Below are 20,755 nucleotides of genomic sequence, written 5' to 3' on the forward strand. Positions count from 1 at the left end.
CCACCAGCAGCCAGAAACAATAATCCAGCAACTAACCTGCAACATGGTCGCTTTAAATAGCGCTGGTGGGGAGTCCTTCAGGCACTCCAAGACACGTTTAGGTGGTCAGAGTTAAGGCTGTGCACTGAGTTGAGCGTTATGTGCCAAAATGGTGTCTATCACTTTAAATCAGCTTTGCACACTGATTGCACGCACTTTCTCCCTACTTTCGGCGCGGACATGATGGGCAGAATGGCCTCCTTCTGTGCCGTACATTTTCTATGATTCTATGATTTATATGGTTCCGGTGTTCGGTATTTGCGTATGCGCTAACTTCTATACCTAGAGTCTGGCGCACGTCACACTGGAAACGTTTGTGCGTCAAGACGCCATCTTGATTGTTGGAGAGGCCGCATAGCGCCGAAACAACGGGTACTTGATGGCCCAATTTAGCGCCCAGGGAGTCAACCTAGATGCCAATCTACAGAAAAACAATTAACCTGAGGAATTACCTCTAATTGACTGAGACCTATTTATAATACTTAAGCCTTGTAGTCTTACCTCTTAGTAGCTGAATACATTGTGCATTATAATTATAGACGGTAGAATGTTTCTGGTATTATAAAACGGATCAGATCTCCACCTGGACGTTGTGTAATTCGATGTTAGTGAGGCTATGGGAAATCTGAGACTTTGTTCAAAAGAGTTGGGTGGATACGTTCCATTAAATAAGGTAAATCTAAATAGGTTATTTTGTTTTACGATTTTTCAATCGATTTCATTCTTTGATGACCACGAATCTCCACGCCAGCATGTTCCCTGTGTTCACAGATTCAGCAGCAAATTCAAACCACCGTCCGTTCACGTGCCAACATCTTCATCTCCAACGGCAGTAAAAGGACCGCGCATGCTCAGTAGTTCCCCCCTCAGCCGCGGGCGGCCTGGGGTCACGTGCCGTGTCGTTGCCAGGGATGCGCGCGGCCCCAGCCCCGCCCCCTCTGCGGCCGCCATGTTGACTCCCTTCGCCCGGCTGCCGGTGCCGGCCGCCGCTCGCCGTGTTCTCAACGTCAATTTAAAGCGGCGGCAGGGCGGCTGCGGGCCGAGAGCGGGGAGCTTGACCTTACCGGGCGGCGGCGGCGGTGGTGAAGGGCCGCCCGGGAAAGGAGACTGTCCACAGCGGGAAAAGGTGACGGAGCGCGGCGCCGGGGCCTGTAAAATAAACACAACCGGCGAAGGGTGGACCGAGGCCGGGCACGGACCGGGGTCCCCCGAACCAGGCCGGGGTCAGCGGTACCTGGCCGGGCTTGTCGGGCAGTGCCGTGTCCTCCGGCTCCCCAATTAAAAGGGAATGATTTGACCGGCGCCCCCCTCCCCCCTCCCCGCTCCCCCCTCCCCCCTCCCCGCTCCCCCCTCCCCGACCCCCTTCCTCTGTTGGAACGCGGGGTGTTGGGCACTGCCCAATATTGGGCCCGCCCACCGTGTGTGACCAGATGTGTTGGTGCAGACCTGCTCACTCGGGAGCCACCGTCATTCATTGGGGTCAATTTTCAGATGGCTGAGTGGGTGCGTTCGTGGCGGTGGGGGGGGGGCTCCTAAAATTGGGGATTCCCGGAGCGGTCCAGAGCCCGGCTCCAACCTGCCCATTTCCGGGTTCCCCAGTGACGCGAATCGGTGCGCGCGCAGCCCCCGCGTGCGGGACTCCCACCGGAAATCAAAGCCGGTGGGATCCCACTTAAGATCGTTATCTGGGTACTTGAGGTCGTTCACAGACCTCATTAGTTGGAGATTTTAGGAGGCTTTGGATTTTGGACTACCCAGAGCGTGTTTGCCATGCTGGGGGAAACACTCCCTGTTTAAACAGACGTGTTGCAGCCAGTAGCAGCTGCAAAGATCCATTTAACAGGTGCGAGGTAAACCCTCATTCGTTGTAGCAGGGCACTCTGTCACCTCAGACAAAGTTTTGCCTGCCACACCGTTGTCTCCACACTCTAAATTATACCCTAAACTCTGCTGCCCAAACACATTTACCTACTTTGTAGACCCCCTCACATTCACACTGTCAGGATGGGGGGGTTCCATTGCTGCATTCATCACTCCATTGGAGGACAACCAACATCACCAGCCTCGCCAGGCATGCCGTCCACCTCTGCCACGTGGAGCTACACAACACAGTGCTGCACAACAGGCACCTGCACAAAGTAGTCCTGCAACTACACATACACCCACACCCACTGTAGGGTGACCTAATGGGTGGCATCAAGGGTGTTCATGGAGAACCTCATGAAAGGGCCTTATTGCACAAGCCAGTGAAGAATAGCCAAGACATGGCAGTAGTGGTGACAATATAATATGTAATGTGAATTGATCAGAAATCAATGTAAGTAAAAACCATGACAAATCCTCAAACACCCTTGTGCATCCCCTTCATGCTTAGACACATTTGCGTTATGCATTCCTACTACACATATGTGATGCATGCCCTGTGGCTGCAGCACAGGTAGTAGCAGGTTGGGTGAGGCTGACCGTGAAAGAGATGCATTAGGGGGTGAGTATGAGATAGAGCCATGAGATTATAAGAGGATTGGGTTGAGTGGTAGTGGTGGGATGAGTACTGGCGAGGTGAGTAAGTGCAGGTAAGATGAGGATGAGCTTTGAGTGGGTGTGAGGAGTGATGTGATAGAGTAGTGTTGGTAGTGCAGAAGGAGATGTGGGGTGGGGGCAGTGATGTGGCAGATGGAGTGTAGGGGAATGAGTAAGTGTACTCTCTTTGGCTGACCTACTTAGGTCATTGAAGCGTCTCCTGCACTGTATGCAGGTGCGTGATATGTTGGTGGTGCTGTTGACCTCCTCTGCCACCTCGAGCCAGGCCTTTGTGGTGGCAGAGGCAGGCCACTTCCTCCCGTCCGCCAGGGAGAAGATCTCTGTCCTCCCCCTCCTCCTCACCCCATCCAGTAGGACCTGGAGTGTGGGATCATTAAACTTGGGAGCAGCCTTCCCCCTGGGCTGCTCCATGCTGTAATTTTGGCTCCTTTCTGCAGCATCAGTCAGTGAAGATCTGCCCCTTTAAATAGAGCTCCTCCAGCTGACAGCCTATGATGCGGCTGCGCAGTCCGCCTGCTGCGCAAATTTCCAGTGCGAAACCCGGAAGCCAAGGTAAGTGGCTTCAATTTACTTACGATCACGTGGGGAACCCACCGATTTTTACTGGGCGGGTTACCCACGCGCCCAGTCACCCACTGCTGGCAACCCGCCTCCCTCCTAATATCGGGCCCAATAAAACTTGTTCTTTTAACATGGGGTTTTCAATCTTTGATGCAAGTTGCTGATCGAGCTTCTCTCGATGTTGACAGCTTTACAAGCGTGCCACAGGTTACGATATATATATGAACTGGAATAGCACTGCTACTAACGGGAACATTTTTACTGGTCCGCAGGATGAGCAAACTACAGCCTGACCCCATTTCGCAGGTAGCCTGAGTGTTGTGTATTTTCGTAGAGCATACATTTTATGTATGAGGTAAATAAAAGATGGGAAGGTGGTTTTAAAAAATGAAGTAATTTGTGGATACCTGCCAATTAATTATATAGACTAACGGAGCAATATAATCCAGTTTTGCCAGACTAAACTCAGACAGTTTACTTACACATTTATGCTGGTGGTATAACATGCAATGTGCCCACATGATAGCTGAATTTCAGCAGCACCCCCCCCCCCCTTCATTTGCTGCACCATTGATGGCTGAATAGGCTCAAAGATTTGGGAATCCCTCCCTAAACCCCTCTATCTCTTCCTTTAAGACCTTCCTTAAAACCTACCTCTGACCAAGCTTTTGGTCACCTGTCCTAATGTCTCCTTTGACTGGGTGTAATTTTTTGTCTGATTTTGCTCCTGTGAAATATGCCTTTGGATGTTTTACTACATTAAAGGTGCTATATAAATGCAAGTTGTTGAACTGTTCTAGTCTGCTAGGATGTACTTCGAACAATTTATCACATTCATTCTAATTAGACTACAGCCTCAAAATTATTGTCCGTCTTTTATAATGTGCTTTAGTTTGTTTTATATACATTTCATTCAGTTGTAATGTGCTCCTAGTAATAAAACCATTCTCTTGTCCAGTTGATCATTCCTCTGCTGGGTCAGCTGATACAATGGAATTGGGCTGTAGTGTAGTTATCCTGCTGACCAGCAAAATGGTGGCCTAGCAGCAATACTTCAGTTGAAATTAAATAACATAAAGATAAATTACCTATGCATGTATAATATGTTAATCTCATTAGTGATAGGATCAGGATATTGGGACTAGCAACAGCACCAAATAAAGCAATTTTCCTATAAACAGGAAGTGCTGGAAATACACAACAGCTCCATCAGCATCAGGAAAGAGAAAAGACAGGTTAATATTTTGGGTAAAGTCCGTCAGAACTAGTAGATCATCAACTAGTTCTGATCAACGGTCTCTACAAACGTTAACCTGTCTTTTCCCTTTTCACATGCTGACGGACCTGTATATTTCCAGCAATTTTTTTTGTTTCACATTTTAAAGTTGAGAAAGAAAAACACTGGAAGTTATTTTATTACCAAATTTGTACGTTATCTTGATGGATCTTTTCAATGTCTAATAACAGAATCATCATCTAAATATTTCGGCCCAGAATTTGCTGTAGCCGGTCAACGAACAGTGCCCGCCATTAGTTAGATTTGCCCTTGCCCGTTTAATCTCCATGATATTCTGCACTACAAGTTGCTGCAAGTGCGAGGTGGAAACAGTGCAGCTCCCTCTACTGGGCATTTGGGATTTGAGTGAACAGGGCAAGAAACTGTTTCTCCTTAACCAATCAGATTGATGGATTGTTAAATGAACAATGCAAGGTCTGAACAAGGAAGTGTAAGTTGGAATAGTGAATTCAATGTCAAATCAGGTAGGGAGAGAAAGATTGGATTGAGAGAAAAAGAGATAAAAACATTTTAAATTTAAATTTTAAAAAAAATCTCCAACACTAGTAGTAGTTATTTTTCAGTGCCATAGAGGTTGTTTGGCAGTAATTAACACTTATCACGCTGTTAAAAAGGGTACTTAGACTGAAATGGATAGGTCCTAATTTTCTGTGGCAAGTTTAGTTCGTATCTACTATGCAATTACAGGAACTTCACGCCATTCAATGCATTTCAATGGTGAATCAGACAGCGAGATGCCGTTTTTGTGACGCTAACTGCAGAGCGGCGCATCTCAGACAGCAACTTCCAGATTTTCGTGTTTAACCACGCATCTACCCACTGAAGTTGCTGTGCAATTTGCGCATAAATAACGGGGAGCACCATTATTTTGAGAGCAAATTCTGGGCCAATGTTTTCCTTTTTATATCTAAAACCAGGAGCCAACTAGTTTGTAGGAGAGAGTTTTGTCTTTTAAGGTGATTTATTTTCCTCCCTTTCATACATATAATCAAAGTTGTCATGATCTTTTGCAGGAAAACTATGACCTGTCTAAATTTCCTGTAGAAAATATTAGGAATTTCAGCATCATAGCGCATGTAGACCATGGGAAAAGTACACTAGCAGATAGACTCCTGGAAATAACAGGTAATATGTCTTTTACACAACATATACTGCAATGTTTAATTTTGAAATCTGTTTTATAACTTTTTAAAAGGAATTGTTCTGTGTAATATTGGTATAAATTAGGTTCTTGGTAGTATGTGACATTTCAATTGTTGATGTTTCTCCTTTTATAATTTTAAAGAACTTTTAGTGTACTGCCCCCTGTTGTATTGCAACAGGTTACAATTAAGTCTCATACTTGAAGAAAAGTGACCCTTATTGCCTGAATGATTTCTGATGATTTCACTGTAGAGGCAGCTTCTGTACAGGGAGTAGCACAGGGCCAAAATCAGAGCAGTTGTATGATGGAGGTAACTATCCCTGTACTGATCAAAATAAAATAATAGAACTGGTTTATAATTAGTACTCCAGGCATAGGGAGGAAATATAATAGAAACAAACACCTTTAGAGATCAAATTGATAGAAATGAACCTCACTAAGGGGTCGGTTACTTTGTTTAAATGTTTGCTTTTATAATTTCTAGTACTGCTACATTAAATGAGTGTAGCATTTTAAGTACACCTGATCGAAAAAATACATGTCGTAAATATTTTAATCGATACATTTTCAGGGGCAATTGCCAAAACTGAACACAACAAGCAAGTACTCGATAAACTGCAAGTGGAGCGAGAACGAGGTATCACCGTGAAAGCACAGACAGCATCTCTCTTTTACAGCCGTGCAGGAAGGACCTATCTCTTAAACCTCATCGACACACCTGTAAGTTCAGAACTGTGCTTTTCAATGTCATCAGCTCTTTTTTGAGGGCAGGAATCTCAGTAACTTTGGAATCAAGTGAATCCATCTGGAGACACCTTTGTAGCTGCAATTGTCTTGGGCATTCAAGGTTTCCAGAAATTCCCACAAAATGCGAGTTTCTGCTGCCCTGCCATAGTAAATAGACTTGGGAATTCAGATAACTGAAAGTAGCTTCAAGCTAATTACATTCCATTGCCAAACTCAATTCAGGGCAGTGCTCAATGAGCTGCCTTTCCGTTGGTGGCTCTTTTTATTTTGACTCTTATGGGGCATAACGGCATATTATATAAATATGCAGATACAGTTGCATATTGGGTTGGGCTTACTAGATCCAGAAAGGTACTTCATGTTTGTTCATCAAGGATTACATTTCTTCTTTATAAAATATATCTTTACAACTCTGCATTTCCCTACAGGGCCATGTGGATTTCAGCTATGAAGTTTCTCGATCATTGTCTGCTTGTCAAGGTGTACTGCTGATAGTGGATGCCAATCAGGTAAATTGATCAAGTTGAGCTTGAGTACTTTCTCTGATTTTGGTCAGCACTACTGCACTCTCATTGGCACAGTGCAAATATAAGAAAAGTGTTATATCAGCACTTTAGACTGAAGTGTGAATTTTAGTTTAATTTTCTGTACTGTGGGTAGTGATTAACAAACATTACAGTAAGTGAGTTTGTAGAATCCTTGACTTTATTCAGACAGGTTATTCTGTAAAATACTAGTTGCTTGGTTCATTTTTTTTATTTGTTCATGGGATGTGGGCATCGCTGGCAAGGCCAGCATGTATTGCCCATCCCTAATTGCCCTCGAAGGTGCTGATGAGCCGCCTTCTTGAACTGCTGCAGTCCATGTGGTGAAAGTTCTCCCACAGTGCTGTTAGGTAGGGAGTTCCAGGATTTTGACCCAGCGACGATGAAGGAACGGCAATTTATATCCAAGTCGGGGTGGTGTGTGACTTGGAGGGGAAAGTGCAGGTGGTGGTGTTCCCATCTGCCTGCTGCCCTTCTAGGTTGTAGAGGTCGCGGGTTTGGGAGGTGCTGTCGAAGAAGTCTTGGTGAGTTGCTGCAGTGCATCCTCCGGATGGTACACACTGCAGCCACGGTGTGCCGGTGGTGAAGGGATGAATGTTTAGGGTGGTGGATGGGGTGCGAATCAAGCGGGCTGCTTTGTCCTGGATGGTTTCGAGCTTCTTGAGTTTTGTTGGAGCTGCACTCATCCAGGCAAGTGGAGAGTATTCCATCACACTCCTGACTTGTGCCTTATAGATGGTGGAAAGGCTTTGGGGAGTCAGGAGGTGAGTCACTCGCACAGAATACCCAGCCTCTGACCTGCTCTTGTAGCCACAGTATTTATGTGGCTGGTCCAGTTAAGTTTCTGGTCAGTGGTGACCCCCAGGATGTTGATGGGGGAGTCGACGATGGTAATGCCGTTGAATGTCAAGAGGAGATGGTTAGACTCTCTCTTGTTGGAGATGGTCATTGCCTGGCATTTGTCTGGCACAAATGTTACTTACCACTTATGAGCCCAAGCCTGGATGTTGTCCAGGTCTTGCTGCATGCGGGCACGGACTGCTTCATTATCTGAGGGGTTGTGAACGCAACTGAACACTGTGCAATCATCAGCGAACATCCCCACTTCTGACCTTATGATGGAGGGAAGGTCATTGATGAAGCAACTGAAGATGGTTGGGCCTAGGACACTGCCCTTAGGAACTCCTGCAGCAATGTCCTGGGGCTGAGATGATTGGCCTCCAGCAACCACTACCATCTTCCTTTGTGCTAGGTATGACTCCAGCCACTGGAGAGTTTTCCCCCTGATTCCCATTGACTTCAATTTTACTAGGGCTCTTTGGTGCCACACTCAGTCAAATGCTGCCTTGATGTCAAGGTTAGTCACTCTTACCTCACCTCTGGAATTCAGCTCTTTTGTCCATGTTTGGCCCAAGGCTGTAATGAGGTCTGGAGCCGAGTGGTCCTGGTGGAACCCAAACTGAGCATTGGCGAACAGGCTATTGGTGAGTAAGTGCTGCTTGATAGCACTGTCGACTACACCTTCCATCACTTTGCTGATGATTGAGAGTAGAGGGAGGTAATTGGCTGGATTGGCTTTGTCCTGCTTTTTGTGGACAGGACACACACCCGGGCAATTTTCCACATTGTCGGGTAGATGCCAGTGTTGTAGTTGTACTGGAACAGTTTGGCTAGAGGCGCAGCTAGTTCTGGAGCACAAGTCTTCAGCACTACAGCCGGGATGTTGTCGGGGCCTGTAGCCTTTGTTGTATCCAGTGCACTCAGCCGTTTCTTGATGTCACGTGGAGTGAATCGAATTGGCTGGAGACTGGCTTCTGTGATGGTGGGGATATCGGGAGATGGATCATCCACTCGGCACTTCTGGCTGAAGATGGTTTCAAACGCTTCAGCCCTGTCTTTTGCACTCACGTGCTGGACTCTGCCATCATTGAGGATGGGAATGTTTGCAGAGCCTTCTCTACCTGTTAGTTGTTTAATTGTCCTCCACCATACTGATATTTTGTCTATCAGTACTTGGTGTCAAGTTTGTCAAGAGTGCATTGTTCACTAATTTTAATTGTTTTTTCTCCCTCAGGGTATTCAAGCACAGACTGTGGCAAACTTCTTTCTTGCCTTTGAATCCCAGCTAACGATAATTCCAGTGATAAACAAGGTAAACAGACACTCTGGTTTTATATTTTCTGGTTTTGTTGGTAAATATTTTCTAAGTGCAATGTCAAATGTATACCCATCACTTTTTTTTAGGAGCAATAAACCGAAAGGATGCAAGCAATGTCTTGCTTTTGTTCTCAGTACAGAAAGCCTATAATAATTTCTATACAGATCGTTCAATTTAATAACAAAATATTTGTGAATCTATCTCTGTAGATTGACCTCAAGCATGCTGAACCTGACAGGGTTGAAAAACAGATTGAAAAGGTCTTTGATATTCCTAAAGAGGAATGCATACGGGTATGAAACTTGCTCTTTTTCTTTTGTCTAATTATCCAATGACTCTACCAGTGAGTGACTGCAGAGATTATCCACAATCAACCCATCACAATTTGATGATTTATATGCAGTTCCTAAGAAAGTAAGAAAGCAGAGAGTAGTGGTGAACAGTGGTGTTTTTCAGACTGGAGGGAAGTATACAGTGGCGTTTCCCAGGGGTCAGTATTAGGCCCACTGCTCTTTTTGATATATATTAAAGACCTGGACTTGGGTTTAAAGGGTATAATTTCAAAGTTTGCAGATGACACAAAATTTGGAAATGTAGTAAACAATGTGGAGGATAGTAACAGACTTCAAAAGGGCATAGACAGACTGGTGAAATGGGCAGTCACATGGCAGATGAAATATGATGCAGAGAAGTGGTAGGAAGAATGAGGAAAGGCAATATAAATTATTGGAACAAATTTAAAGGAGGTGCAAGAACAGAGACCTGGGGTTGCACATACACAAATCTTTCAAGGTGGCAGGACAGGTTGAGAAGACTTTTTTAAAAAAAAACTTATTGCATCCTGCGCTTTATTAACAGGCATAGAGTACATAAGCAAGGAAGTTATACTAAACCTTTATAAAACACTGGTTAGTCCTCAATTCTGGGGTCAATTCTGGGCACCACACTTTGGGAAGGATGTCAAGGCCTTAGAGGGTGCAGAAGAGATTTACTAGAATGGTGCCAGGGATGAGGGACTTCGGTTATGTCGAGAGACAGGAGAAGCTGGGGTTGTTATCAGAACAGAGAAGGTTAAGGGGAGATTTGATAGAGGTGTTCAAAATAATGAACGTTTTTGACAGAGTAAATAAGGAGAAACTGTTTCCAGTGGCAGAAGGGTCAGTATCTGGAGGATACAGATTTACGGTAATTGGCAAAAGAGCCAGAAGTGAGATGAGGAAATATTTTTTTACACAGCTAGTTGTAATCTGGAATGCACTGCCTGAAAGGGTGGTGGAAGCAGATTCAATAGTAACTTTCAAAAGAGAATTGGATAGATACTTGAAGGGAAAATAATTACAGGGCTTATGGGGAATGGGACTAATTGGATAGCTCTTTCAAAAAGCCGGCACAGGCATGATGGGCCACATGGCCTCCTGCTGTGCTGTACCTACTATGACTGACTATTTATCCAATTCCCCTTTGAAAGTTATTATTGAATCTGCTTCCACCACCCTTTCAGGCAGTGCATTCCAGATCATGGATCCCATATGCCTTTTTAACAGTCTTCTCAACTTGTTCTGCCATCTTCAAAGATTTGTGTACATACACCCCCAGGTGTCTCTGTTCCTGCATCCCCTCTAAAATTGTACCATTTATTTTATATTGCGTCTCCTCATTCTTCTTACCAAAATGAATCACTTTACACTTCTCTGCGTTAAATTTCATCTGCCATGTGTCTGCCTATTTCACCAGTCTGTCTATGTCCTCCTGGAGTGTCTCACTATCGTCCTCACTGTTTACTACATTTCTGAGCTTCGTGTCATCTGCAGACTTTGAAATTATGCTCTATATACCCAAGTCCAGGTCATCAATATATATCAAAAACAGCAGTGGTCCCTTGGGGGCCACCACCGCATGCTTCCCTCCAATCTGAAAAACCACCGCACACCACTACTCTGCTTTCTGTCCCTTAGCCATTTACGTATGCATGCAGACACTGCCCCTTTAATTCCACGGGCTTCAATTTTACTAACAAGTCTGTTATGTGGTACTTTATCAAATTTGAAAATCCACATACACAACATCAAATGCATTACCCTCATCAACCCTCTCCGTTACTTCATCAAAGAACTCAATCATGTTAGTCAAACACTATTTTCCTTTAACAAATCCTTGCTGGCTTACATTTATTAACCCATATTTTTCCAAGCACCAATTAATTTTCTCCCTGATTATTGTCTCTAAAAGTTTCCCCACCTCTGACGTTAGGCTGACTGTCTTTTAGTTGCTAGGTTTTTCCCCCTCCCTTTTTTTGAACAAGGGTGTAACATTTTCAATCCTCCAGTCCCCTGGCACTGCCCCCATATCTATGGAGGATTGGAAGATTGTGGCCAGAGTCTCGCCAATTTCTACCTTGACTTCCCTCAGCAACCTTGGATACATCCCATCTGGACTGGGTGACCTTTCTACTTTGAGTGCTGCCAAGCTTTTAAGTACCTCCTCTTTATATTTATCCCATCCTATTTCTCTGCTACCTCCTCCTTTACTGTGACATTGGCAGCGTCCTCTTCTTTAGTGAAGACAGATGCAAAGTACTCATTTGGTACCTCAGTCATGCCCTCTGCCTCCACAAGAAGATCTCCTTTTTTGCTCCCTAATCGGCCCCACCCTTCCTTTGACTACCCTTTTACTATTTATATGTTTGTTTACTGAAGTATTGTAATTGTTACAGATTTCAGCCAAACTAGGAACAAATATAGATCAAGTTTTGGAAACAGTTGTTGAAAAAATTCCTCCGTAAGTATGTTTGACTAAATCATTGTGTTTCTGAGGATAATAGTTTACTTCTCTTATACTCATATGGTTTAAAGTGAAAATGAGGCTTCTGTTGTAACCAACATGATTGCTTCCAAATGGCTGCTTACATATATTGTCACTGAAGTCAGAATAGAAACATAGAAAATAGGAGCAGGAGTAGGCCATTTGGCCCTTCAAGCCTGCTCCGCCATTCAATATGATCATGGCTGATCCTCTATCTCAATACCATATTCCCGCTCTCTCCCCATACCCCTTGAGGCCTTTTGTGTCTAGAAATCTATCTATCTCCTTCTTAAATAAATTCAGTGACTATCCTGAATCTATCCTGACCATCGACGAGAGTTGACTTTAATTCCATAATTGTTCCCAAAATATGCAACTCGGAGGCTTTGATCTTTAAACAACCTTTTAAGTTAATTAAATGGAACCTGACTGGTGTAGTGTGATAGAACATTGTCCTCCTACCTCTGGGACCTGGCTTTAATCAGAGTGATATGGTGAAAGTCTCTTCTCTGCTGGTTGTAAAGGTTCAATATTAAATGAAATGAGAAGTGTCCGTACTAAATTGCAGTGACACTCGAGAGCACATAGGATAGCTAGAGTGGGGAATTAAAATTTTTATACTAGTGCATTAGGGATGGTTATCTAAGGTTGGTGTTAAGGCACGTGTTTTCAAACTTTGAGAGCTTTACCCCTTCCTTTCCTCGTAGGAGAAAACCAGACATCGTTCCGTTGTTACTGAATAAAGCAAAAGTGAGAAATGTAAAAATACTGCATTTTCTAAGCATACCAGACACACACTATTAAAAAAAATCACATTAACAACAATGTAACAGCAAATAGCACCAGAGTGCTGCTGTTACAGGTATACTCAGCACTTGTTAAAGTGTTATTTGTACATGTCTTCAAAATTTAAATATTCTAGCGCATATTCTGAGTTTGACAATCCTCACGTGTGCACTCTTGCAATCCTCTCATACACTCACATACACAGACAGGAAGTTCTTGAACTGAATCTTAGGTTTATTCCAATTGAAGACTGAGCTATTGTTGATCTAAAAAGAGCGCTGCTTACTGAGATGCATTTAAAATAAAACAAATAATAAGTGATAACCAAATCAAAACAAAACCTTGGTCTTAATTATGAAGCAAGTCTGGTATAGCTATTGATTGACACTGCCACCTTAGCATCAGCAATGCTTTGCAGCATTGACTATTTTATAAAATGGTTAGTGTGTCGTCTGTTTTCAAAATATAAAACTGAAGCACCTGTTTGTAGCTTAATTATATTATGATAGCCAAATAGGTTTCTGCAAGACTACAGTTATACTGTGCTTCTATTGACTTCAATATCCAACCCTTCCGTCACCAGTGTACTGTGACTTTAATATGTACTATCTACAGGATGCACTGCAGCAACTCAATAAGTTTACTTCAACAGTACACTGCATTCCCCTGCAACTTCTGTCATCAAGAAGGAAAGAACGGAATTGTTGTGAGAACACCATCACCTCAAAGTTCTGCTTCTTCAAGCACTATCTAAACTTGGACACATTACCATCAATGCAGGGTCAACCCCCTACAATTCCCTACCTAACGCCATTGTGTGGGTCTGCTGCGGTTCAAGAAGCCACACCACCACCTTCTCAAGGGTACTAGAGATGGGCAATAAGTACAGCCTTGCCAGCCCTCACATCCCAAGAAGAAAATTTTTTAAAATATTATTTGCACATGCAGAGATCTACTATTAGCCACTAAACTTTAAATGTTTTTGAGAGCAAACATGTCCATGTTCTTGAAATATAAAGGCATCTCTGCCTCTTGATACTACTGTAAACTTGACTAGATACTACATTGGAGTAAAATGCCATGATGTATCAAGCTCACGTGATGTGAGGTGGCTCACTCCAAGGGGGCCTTGCATTGCGATGTTCCAGGGCCTGACTGGGATCTGAGTCTGCAGTTATACTGTCATTTTTATGTGTCTGCAAAGTAAGGACTACTTTGTAATGATGCAAAAGTGCTGGTATAACTACACCCTTAAAGGATAGGAAAATCCTGGTTCTGTCATTTAAAAAAACTCAGCCAAATTTAGTGCTCTCATAACATTTAATTAATAGCTGATTGTTAATTACAAGCTTTGGTGTTTTAGACTAGAAATATCAGAAATGTTTCTAGTTCATTATTTCAATTTTATTTTGAATGCATCATTTCTCAATTTAGCAGCTGAAAAATCAGTTAATGAAAGGATTCCAAAATGTTTTCATTTCAGGCCGCGTGCAAATCTTTCAGATCCACTGAGAGCTTTGGTATTCGACTCCACCTATGACCACTTCAGAGGAGTCATAGCCAGCATCGCACTTTTTGATGGATGGGTGCAAAAGGGGGACAAAATAATGTCGTCGTATACGAAGAAGTTGTATGAAGTTAATGAAGTTGGAATCCTGAGGCCTGATCAGTATCCAGTAGAAAAACTGTAAGGAATAACTGCTCTGTGTCAATGTCATGTTCACAAATATTAGAGCAGTAATGGGATCCATAGATGCTGCTCAGCAAAGTGAAAATTCAGTTCACAAGGAAAACCCAATAATTCAGGTGACAGTCTCAACTTCGTCAAGTGAAACAAATTCTGTATTTCACAGTTTCCCATTGAGTAATCTGTTGAGATGTAAGAAAAAATGTCCCAATTCTAGATGGTATTTTATCAGTCCTCAGCAGGTCACGTAAGGTCTTTTTTTCTCTTTCCACAAGTGAGTGATTGGAAAATCGTCATAGTTGAATTTAAGAGTTAGATTCATTAGATTACTTTGGTACAGAATAGAACTTGTTGCCATTATAGAAATGAGGTTAAAATGTGCTGCTACTACTTCAATTCAGTACAGCAACAAAACTCTGATTATTAATAAAAACATTGGTGTCCTTTAAGTCAAGTCTCAGAGCTGAAGTTTGATCATGATTCTGTCACAGTCTGTTTAAGTTGATGTGGCCTTGTGATTTTAATCAATCACCTCTACTGTGCAGATTCTCAAACAATTGGTGTGAATTTCTAATGCACCCCATGTTAACAGCTGCAGAATTAGTCCCAGTTGTTGTATCTAGTGCATGTGGCTCGAGTCAAATCTAAATCAAATTTGCCACTAGTAACAAATCTCTTACACATAGATTATGTACCATCATGGCTGAATCACTTGACAATGCTAAGTTTCTGGGCTCTGTGTGCTTTTTACAAAATAGTTGCAAAATAAAGCCTCATTTTTATACATTGAAAGCCATTTTCTTCTAATTCATAAGCAAGAATGGTTATAGAGGCTACTTCTAAGCTGCATTTTTAATAGGCATCTAGGTTTGGTCTTAGTGAGATTGCAATTCCAAATTACACATTGTGTTATAACAGCATAGTTTTGAAGGTCAAATGATACTATTGCACTAAAAGATTTGTATCAGTAACATTTTAGTGTGTTATTTACATCTTAACTGTAATCATAGTTCATTGTATTGTGTAGGTGTGCTGGACAAGTGGGCTATCTGATAGCTGGAATGAAGGAAGTGAAGGAGGCACAGATTGGAGACACCTTTTATTTACAGAAAGAACCTGTGGAACCACTTGCAGGGTTCAAACCTGCTAAACCTATGGTCTTTGCAGGTAAGGGAATTCCATCATGGCTAACGAGATATAAAAAGAACCAGTTGGAAGAAGCTGTATTACATGTGATGTTTCTCTTTAGGATTGGGAGTTTTTGCAGCTCTTTAAGAAAGTCAGTTGGTGATCTACACATTTGATTCCTAGCTTATCTTTTTAATGTAAAACAAGCTAATTCTTCTTTTCAAATTTTATCACAGGGATCCAGTATTTTTTGAGTTAAGTGGTTTATTATCCTGTTATCTTTGTTAAATATATTTCACTGAGAATTCTAGGTTGATGCCTAATGGCCAGAAATACTATATGATCACTTTGTTTGGAGGGATGGCAATGAGTCTGTTCCTGCGCCACAAAGTACATTTTTCTCACTGTCATTGTTGTCAAATGACAGATTTTTAAAATCATATTTCTTGCTGTTGTACAGAGCAAGTTAAGCAATTTTGCAGCACTGGTGTCTTTCAAAGCCACAGTGTTGACAGTTGAGTGACATTTATCGGAAAAAGTAACTGAGCATCTACCTCATGAGTTGTATTTTCCATCAGATTATCTCAAGCCATTTGAGTGCAGTGTTCAGTTCAGTGTTCTTACCTATAAAATTATTTAATTTCCAAGGAATGTACCCTATTGACCAATCTGAGTACACCAACTTGAGGAGAGCTGTGGAGAAGCTGACACTGAATGACTCCAGTGTGACAGTTCACCGGGACAGCAGCCCAGCCCTGGGAGCTGGCTGGAGGTGAGAGACAAGATTGTTCATTATACCAACAACTTCACTTTCAAGGTTTTTAATGTAATGCCTTTCCCCTTGGTTTTATCTTTTCTCATCATAGGCACTTTTTGTGACCTCCAGCAGGTATTTAGGCAGTAAGTTCCTATCTTTTAAGAAATGAAGAATTCATTTGGGAAGATATTGAAATTGAGCAAAGTTGTTGCACTATAGGGCAATCATTTTTTGGGGAATGGAATTTTTAAAAAATTGTTTTTACAATCTCAATCTCGCACTGATTGGAAGACCATTTTATTTCTTCTGAAGTTGGAACGGTCCATTTGTGATTACTAACCCATGAGTGAGGTGCTTTAGTGGGTACCATCTTGGGCAAAATGAAACCCATAATTATTTTTATTATGAAATGTAAACAATCTTTTTTGATAATCCTTCTCAATCTGAAGCTTGATCAGATAAAACTAGATGGTGCAATAAAGGTGAAGGAAGCAATTTTGTGGCAGGCGTAAATAGTTCTCTTGGCAAAATAGTAAAGCGAGCATGTGTTGCAGCAAACGTCATCCACTGTATCAAAGAAGACTTTGCTTCCAATTTCAATAACTATCGGTTACTCACCTCTTTGACCAAGCTTTTGATCTCCCCTGCTTATATCTCCTCCTTAGGCTTGACACCATTTTGTCTGAAATTGGCCTACGGTTTTTTTTTGTCCCAGGAGATTGTGTGGTTGCATGGCAGGGGGTGGGGGGGTTGGGAAGGTGGGTGGACATAGGGGTGATGGTGCGCAGCAGTTACACAGCTCCATAGATCGGATAGGCTCAATGGACCATCACACGCTGATATGTATTACAGTGTTAGCTGTTATGTCTAACAATCTGTGTTTTGTGAGAAAGACAAATAACTAAAAGGCCAGATGAAATGAGCATCACCTAGATAAGTGTGTTGAACAAAGTTAAGATGAAATGATGAGACATGCCACCAAGGAGACAAGAGATGTAAGAATACAGTCTACTACTCTTAATTCTAAGTTGCTTACTTTGAATGATCTGATGATTCAAATTGAATTGTGCAAAAACTGCCACCCATTGAAAATTCATTAGTTATTTCAAATTCTCATCTGAAATGGGTCCTGACTGGTGAAGTCTGCTACTTAATTCAAATTCTCACCCATGATCAATATTGGGTGCCTTGGTGTGGCAGCCGTCCCGCACTTAATGCATTGCGTCATTGAGTGGAGATGAAAGGAATTTTTGAGAGGTTTGTGGGCAGAACTAGCCAGAAGTACCAGATCCTTACCAAGGAGAAAAAATACAAGATCACTGGAGATATGAAGAAATCTGTTACACAGAAATTTAACATCCTTCCCACCATCCATTCCAACAACCAGAAAAACAAGGAGAGAATTACCATGGGTAACCAGCAGAATTTAATTAATAAAAGGAAGAGGGTGTGCACTTCACCTTATTCTGATGTCGACTTATTGATCTGGTTCAAGCAGGCCAGGGCAGCTAACCTTCATGGGCTGTTTCAAACCCTCTTACTGAAAAAGGCAAAGATTTCAGAACTGACCCTGTTGTTGCACTATAGATCAGCCACCTCAAAAACCACCACGTAATCAAATTCAGGTTCGTACAGAGGGAGGCAAGCAACGTTCCCACAAAAAGCCCTGACAGTTGGGTGCATGATAAAACTCTTGAAATTTAATCTTATTAAAAACCTGCACATGATCTTTAATGCTGATAAAATTCTCCATTTTCCCCCAAGTTGCACCCAAGCAGAGTGTTAGTTTTATCAATGAAAAATGCTCAGATAGGATGTGGGGTTGGGGAAAGCCAACTGGCAAATTACTTTCATGATTTGTGTTGGCATAGATGGGGATAAAAGAAGGTTGCTGGTGATTGGAATTTCAAGAAACCTTGATGTTTTCATGGTGTTACTCTGCCTGTCTGCCTGACAGAAAGATGTAGGTGAATGGTGCTCTTTTTGAGCAGTGGCTGAATCACATTGACCAAAGCATGGTATCGCAAAGCAGAAAAGTTGCTTTAATAGTTGGCAACTGTGAGTTTACTTCAAGTGCCAGTGTGTAAATGCAACGGTGCCAATATTTCTACTGTCGAAATGATATCCATGATCCAGCAAATGGATGCCGTTGTGATCTATGCTATGAAACAGCATTACAAGAAATGTTTGGTGTGAAAAGTGATTGCCACACATGATGCTGGCATGCCATTTATGTTGGATGTTCTACAGTCAATCCACATGATCCACTTATCATGAGAAGAGCTGATGGCAGAATCCGTTGATAACTGCTTTCAACACTAAATTCATCCCACCAACAGGAAGCAACCACATTCCACACAGTCGAAGATCTCACCCAGGCACCAACAAACGGTTCTGAAGCTGCAAACCTTTGAGTGCATGAGTGCTCTGTTGTGATTGCCTGCAGACACAAGCTTTGAATCCATTGTTGGTGTTATGGAGGTTCTGATATTGCTGCTGTGTGGGAGGACGCTGCTGCTAGTGGGAATATTGAGGAAGAAGCCCAACCAAGCAGACCCAGCAAGCAGACTGAGGTGAAGAAAACAGCCCATGCCCTGGCGTCCAACTCTGCTGAAGAAGTGGATGACAACTAAGCCAGATGTCCTACTGAAATTTTTCTGTGCACTAAATAGAATTGAATGTGTTATTGAAAGGAAGCAAACCACAGTCCTAAATATTTTGCAAATGACAGAATTGTGTATTCCACAGCTTGTACAGTCCTCAAGTTTCAATTGTGTGCATTTCAGTAATTGCTGTGATGTTTCATGGCACTCTTTCGTGTTCCTGTTGTGGAGGGGGAGTTCAATGGAAATAAAAAGTGGGAGAGATGTAAAACGGGCTCCTAATTTGCGATCACCCATTTTACACTATCGCACAAAGTCAAAATTACCCTTAATGAGTGCTAGACTCGAGACTTTTTATATATAAATAGTTGGATTTACATTTATTTATTTTGAATAGTCATTGGAGTAATGCTTTGAACAAGAAGTATTTTTCTTTGTTTTTCCTTGCACTTCAACTAATTAAAGCACAGGGTTGTGGTGTGTTATTCTACTCTTTGTCACTTATCCCAACATAAAACCTGCTGTAGCACTAGTAGAACTTTGTGTGGCACACAAAGGCACAGCATTTATGAAATTGGATACACACTTAAATTAACAGTGAGACGATATAGCTCTCAACTTCTTAAGCGTTCTTTTAAGGAGAAAATATAACAAAGAACCATGGATAAAGACACTTAAAATTCACATACATAGAATCCTGCCATTTCAATCAGAGTGTTGTATGTAACTAAAAATTCACATTCAAAGGAAAGTACATGGATTCACAAGTGTGTTTTTTGTATATAATTATTTCCATGTTAAAAATAGCTTAATGCATACATTCAGTAAATATTTGTTCATGTGACTTCAAGCAGTCTTCTGTTACATCACATGTGTTTGTAAGATAAAATCAACTGACGATCAGTTAATTTTACAGCCCTGTTGAAGATAAATTAATGCTTCTTATTGCCAGGTTGGGTTTTCTAGGACTTCTGCACATGGAGGTATTCAATCAACGCTTAGAGCAAGAGTATAATGCATCAGTCATTCTTACTGCCCCTACTGTTCCATACAAGGCAATTCTGTTATCCAGCAAGTTAATCAAGGTAGTTTTTTTTTCTATCAGTTTCATACCTAATACTTTGAAGTCTGATGCCATTGAGCAGCTTTCTAGGTACTTTTTTAAAAATATACTTTCAAAGAGTTGAAACCAATCTGTATAATATATTTATTTTGATTGTTTGTTTTAGGACTATGGAGAAGAAGAAATTACGATTTTAAATCCATGTCATTTTCCTGATAGATTGCAAGTTAAAGAGCATTTGGAACCAGTAGTCACTGGCACTATCCTCACTCCTGATGATTACATTGGGAAAATAATAACTCTGTGTCAGGTACATTTAATTCATGTGGAAGCAGTTGTCTATTGTTTATACTTTTACTTAATCATATATTGAAATAGGTTTATAAGCACTAAATTGTTCCAAACTATTGTCAGTTTATGATGTGTCACTACAATAGACCCTCAAAAATCCTAGCTTTAACAGACACCTCAGAAAAGGGTACTTGTAACAAGAAGTTCATCTATATTTTAAAAAAATGTAGTTTGTATAACCATTGATGAGGCCCTACTCTCTGATCTAATTGTTCTGTGGTAAACTGATGACCATCAATATGGTTGGTCCCTACTAATGGAACAGATGCTAGACTCTCACTCAGCTCTGAGAACAGCAACATGCTCAACCAGTTCCTATCTCTGGCCACATTCCTGGTTGTCTGTCTCCCCTCTGCGACCTTTCTCTCTTTCTTGCACACACATCCCCTGAGCTCCATTTTACTTTTTCAGGCCCTCCTTTTGACTTGTGCCACGAGTCCTGCACAAAATCTTTTTGTTTAAATGGAGCCTGGAAATGTCTGCAGAGTTCACAGGTACATGTGAGAAGCGGCTTGGGAAACTAAAATCAGTGGCTAAAGGCCAGGC

The 20,755-nt window shown here is 42.0% G+C and overlaps 1 protein-coding gene across 3 annotated transcripts in view; it reads left to right on the forward strand.

Moving 5' to 3' along the window:
• The first annotated feature begins 969 nt into the window (after positions 1 to 969).
• The window catches only part of guf1 (GTP binding elongation factor GUF1), a 45,928-nt gene continuing 26,142 nt past the window's right edge, over positions 970 to 20,755 (forward strand). For 2 of the 3 annotated variants that reach the window (XM_067988240.1, XM_067988241.1), the window contains exons 1-12: positions 970 to 1,165; positions 5,452 to 5,563; positions 6,154 to 6,302; positions 6,758 to 6,838; positions 8,949 to 9,026; positions 9,242 to 9,325; positions 11,746 to 11,810; positions 14,104 to 14,307; positions 15,335 to 15,474; positions 16,084 to 16,207; positions 19,748 to 19,880; positions 20,025 to 20,168. In XM_067988240.1, the coding sequence (XP_067844341.1) occupies positions 989 to 1,165; positions 5,452 to 5,563; positions 6,154 to 6,302; positions 6,758 to 6,838; positions 8,949 to 9,026; positions 9,242 to 9,325; positions 11,746 to 11,810; positions 14,104 to 14,307; positions 15,335 to 15,474; positions 16,084 to 16,207; positions 19,748 to 19,880; positions 20,025 to 20,168 (1,491 nt within the window). In that variant the 5' untranslated portion in view covers positions 970 to 988. Of the gene's footprint in view, positions 1,166 to 5,451; positions 5,564 to 6,153; positions 6,303 to 6,757; positions 6,839 to 8,948; positions 9,027 to 9,241; positions 9,326 to 11,745; positions 11,811 to 14,103; positions 14,308 to 14,332; positions 14,427 to 15,334; positions 15,475 to 16,083; positions 16,208 to 19,747; positions 19,881 to 20,024; positions 20,169 to 20,755 lie in introns of those variants that run through there. The other variant, XM_067988242.1, reaches the window with a different exon arrangement.

Source organism: Heptranchias perlo, chromosome 1 (assembly GCF_035084215.1).
Source record: "Heptranchias perlo isolate sHepPer1 chromosome 1, sHepPer1.hap1, whole genome shotgun sequence".
Taxonomy (NCBI): Eukaryota; Metazoa; Chordata; class Chondrichthyes; order Hexanchiformes; family Hexanchidae; genus Heptranchias; species Heptranchias perlo.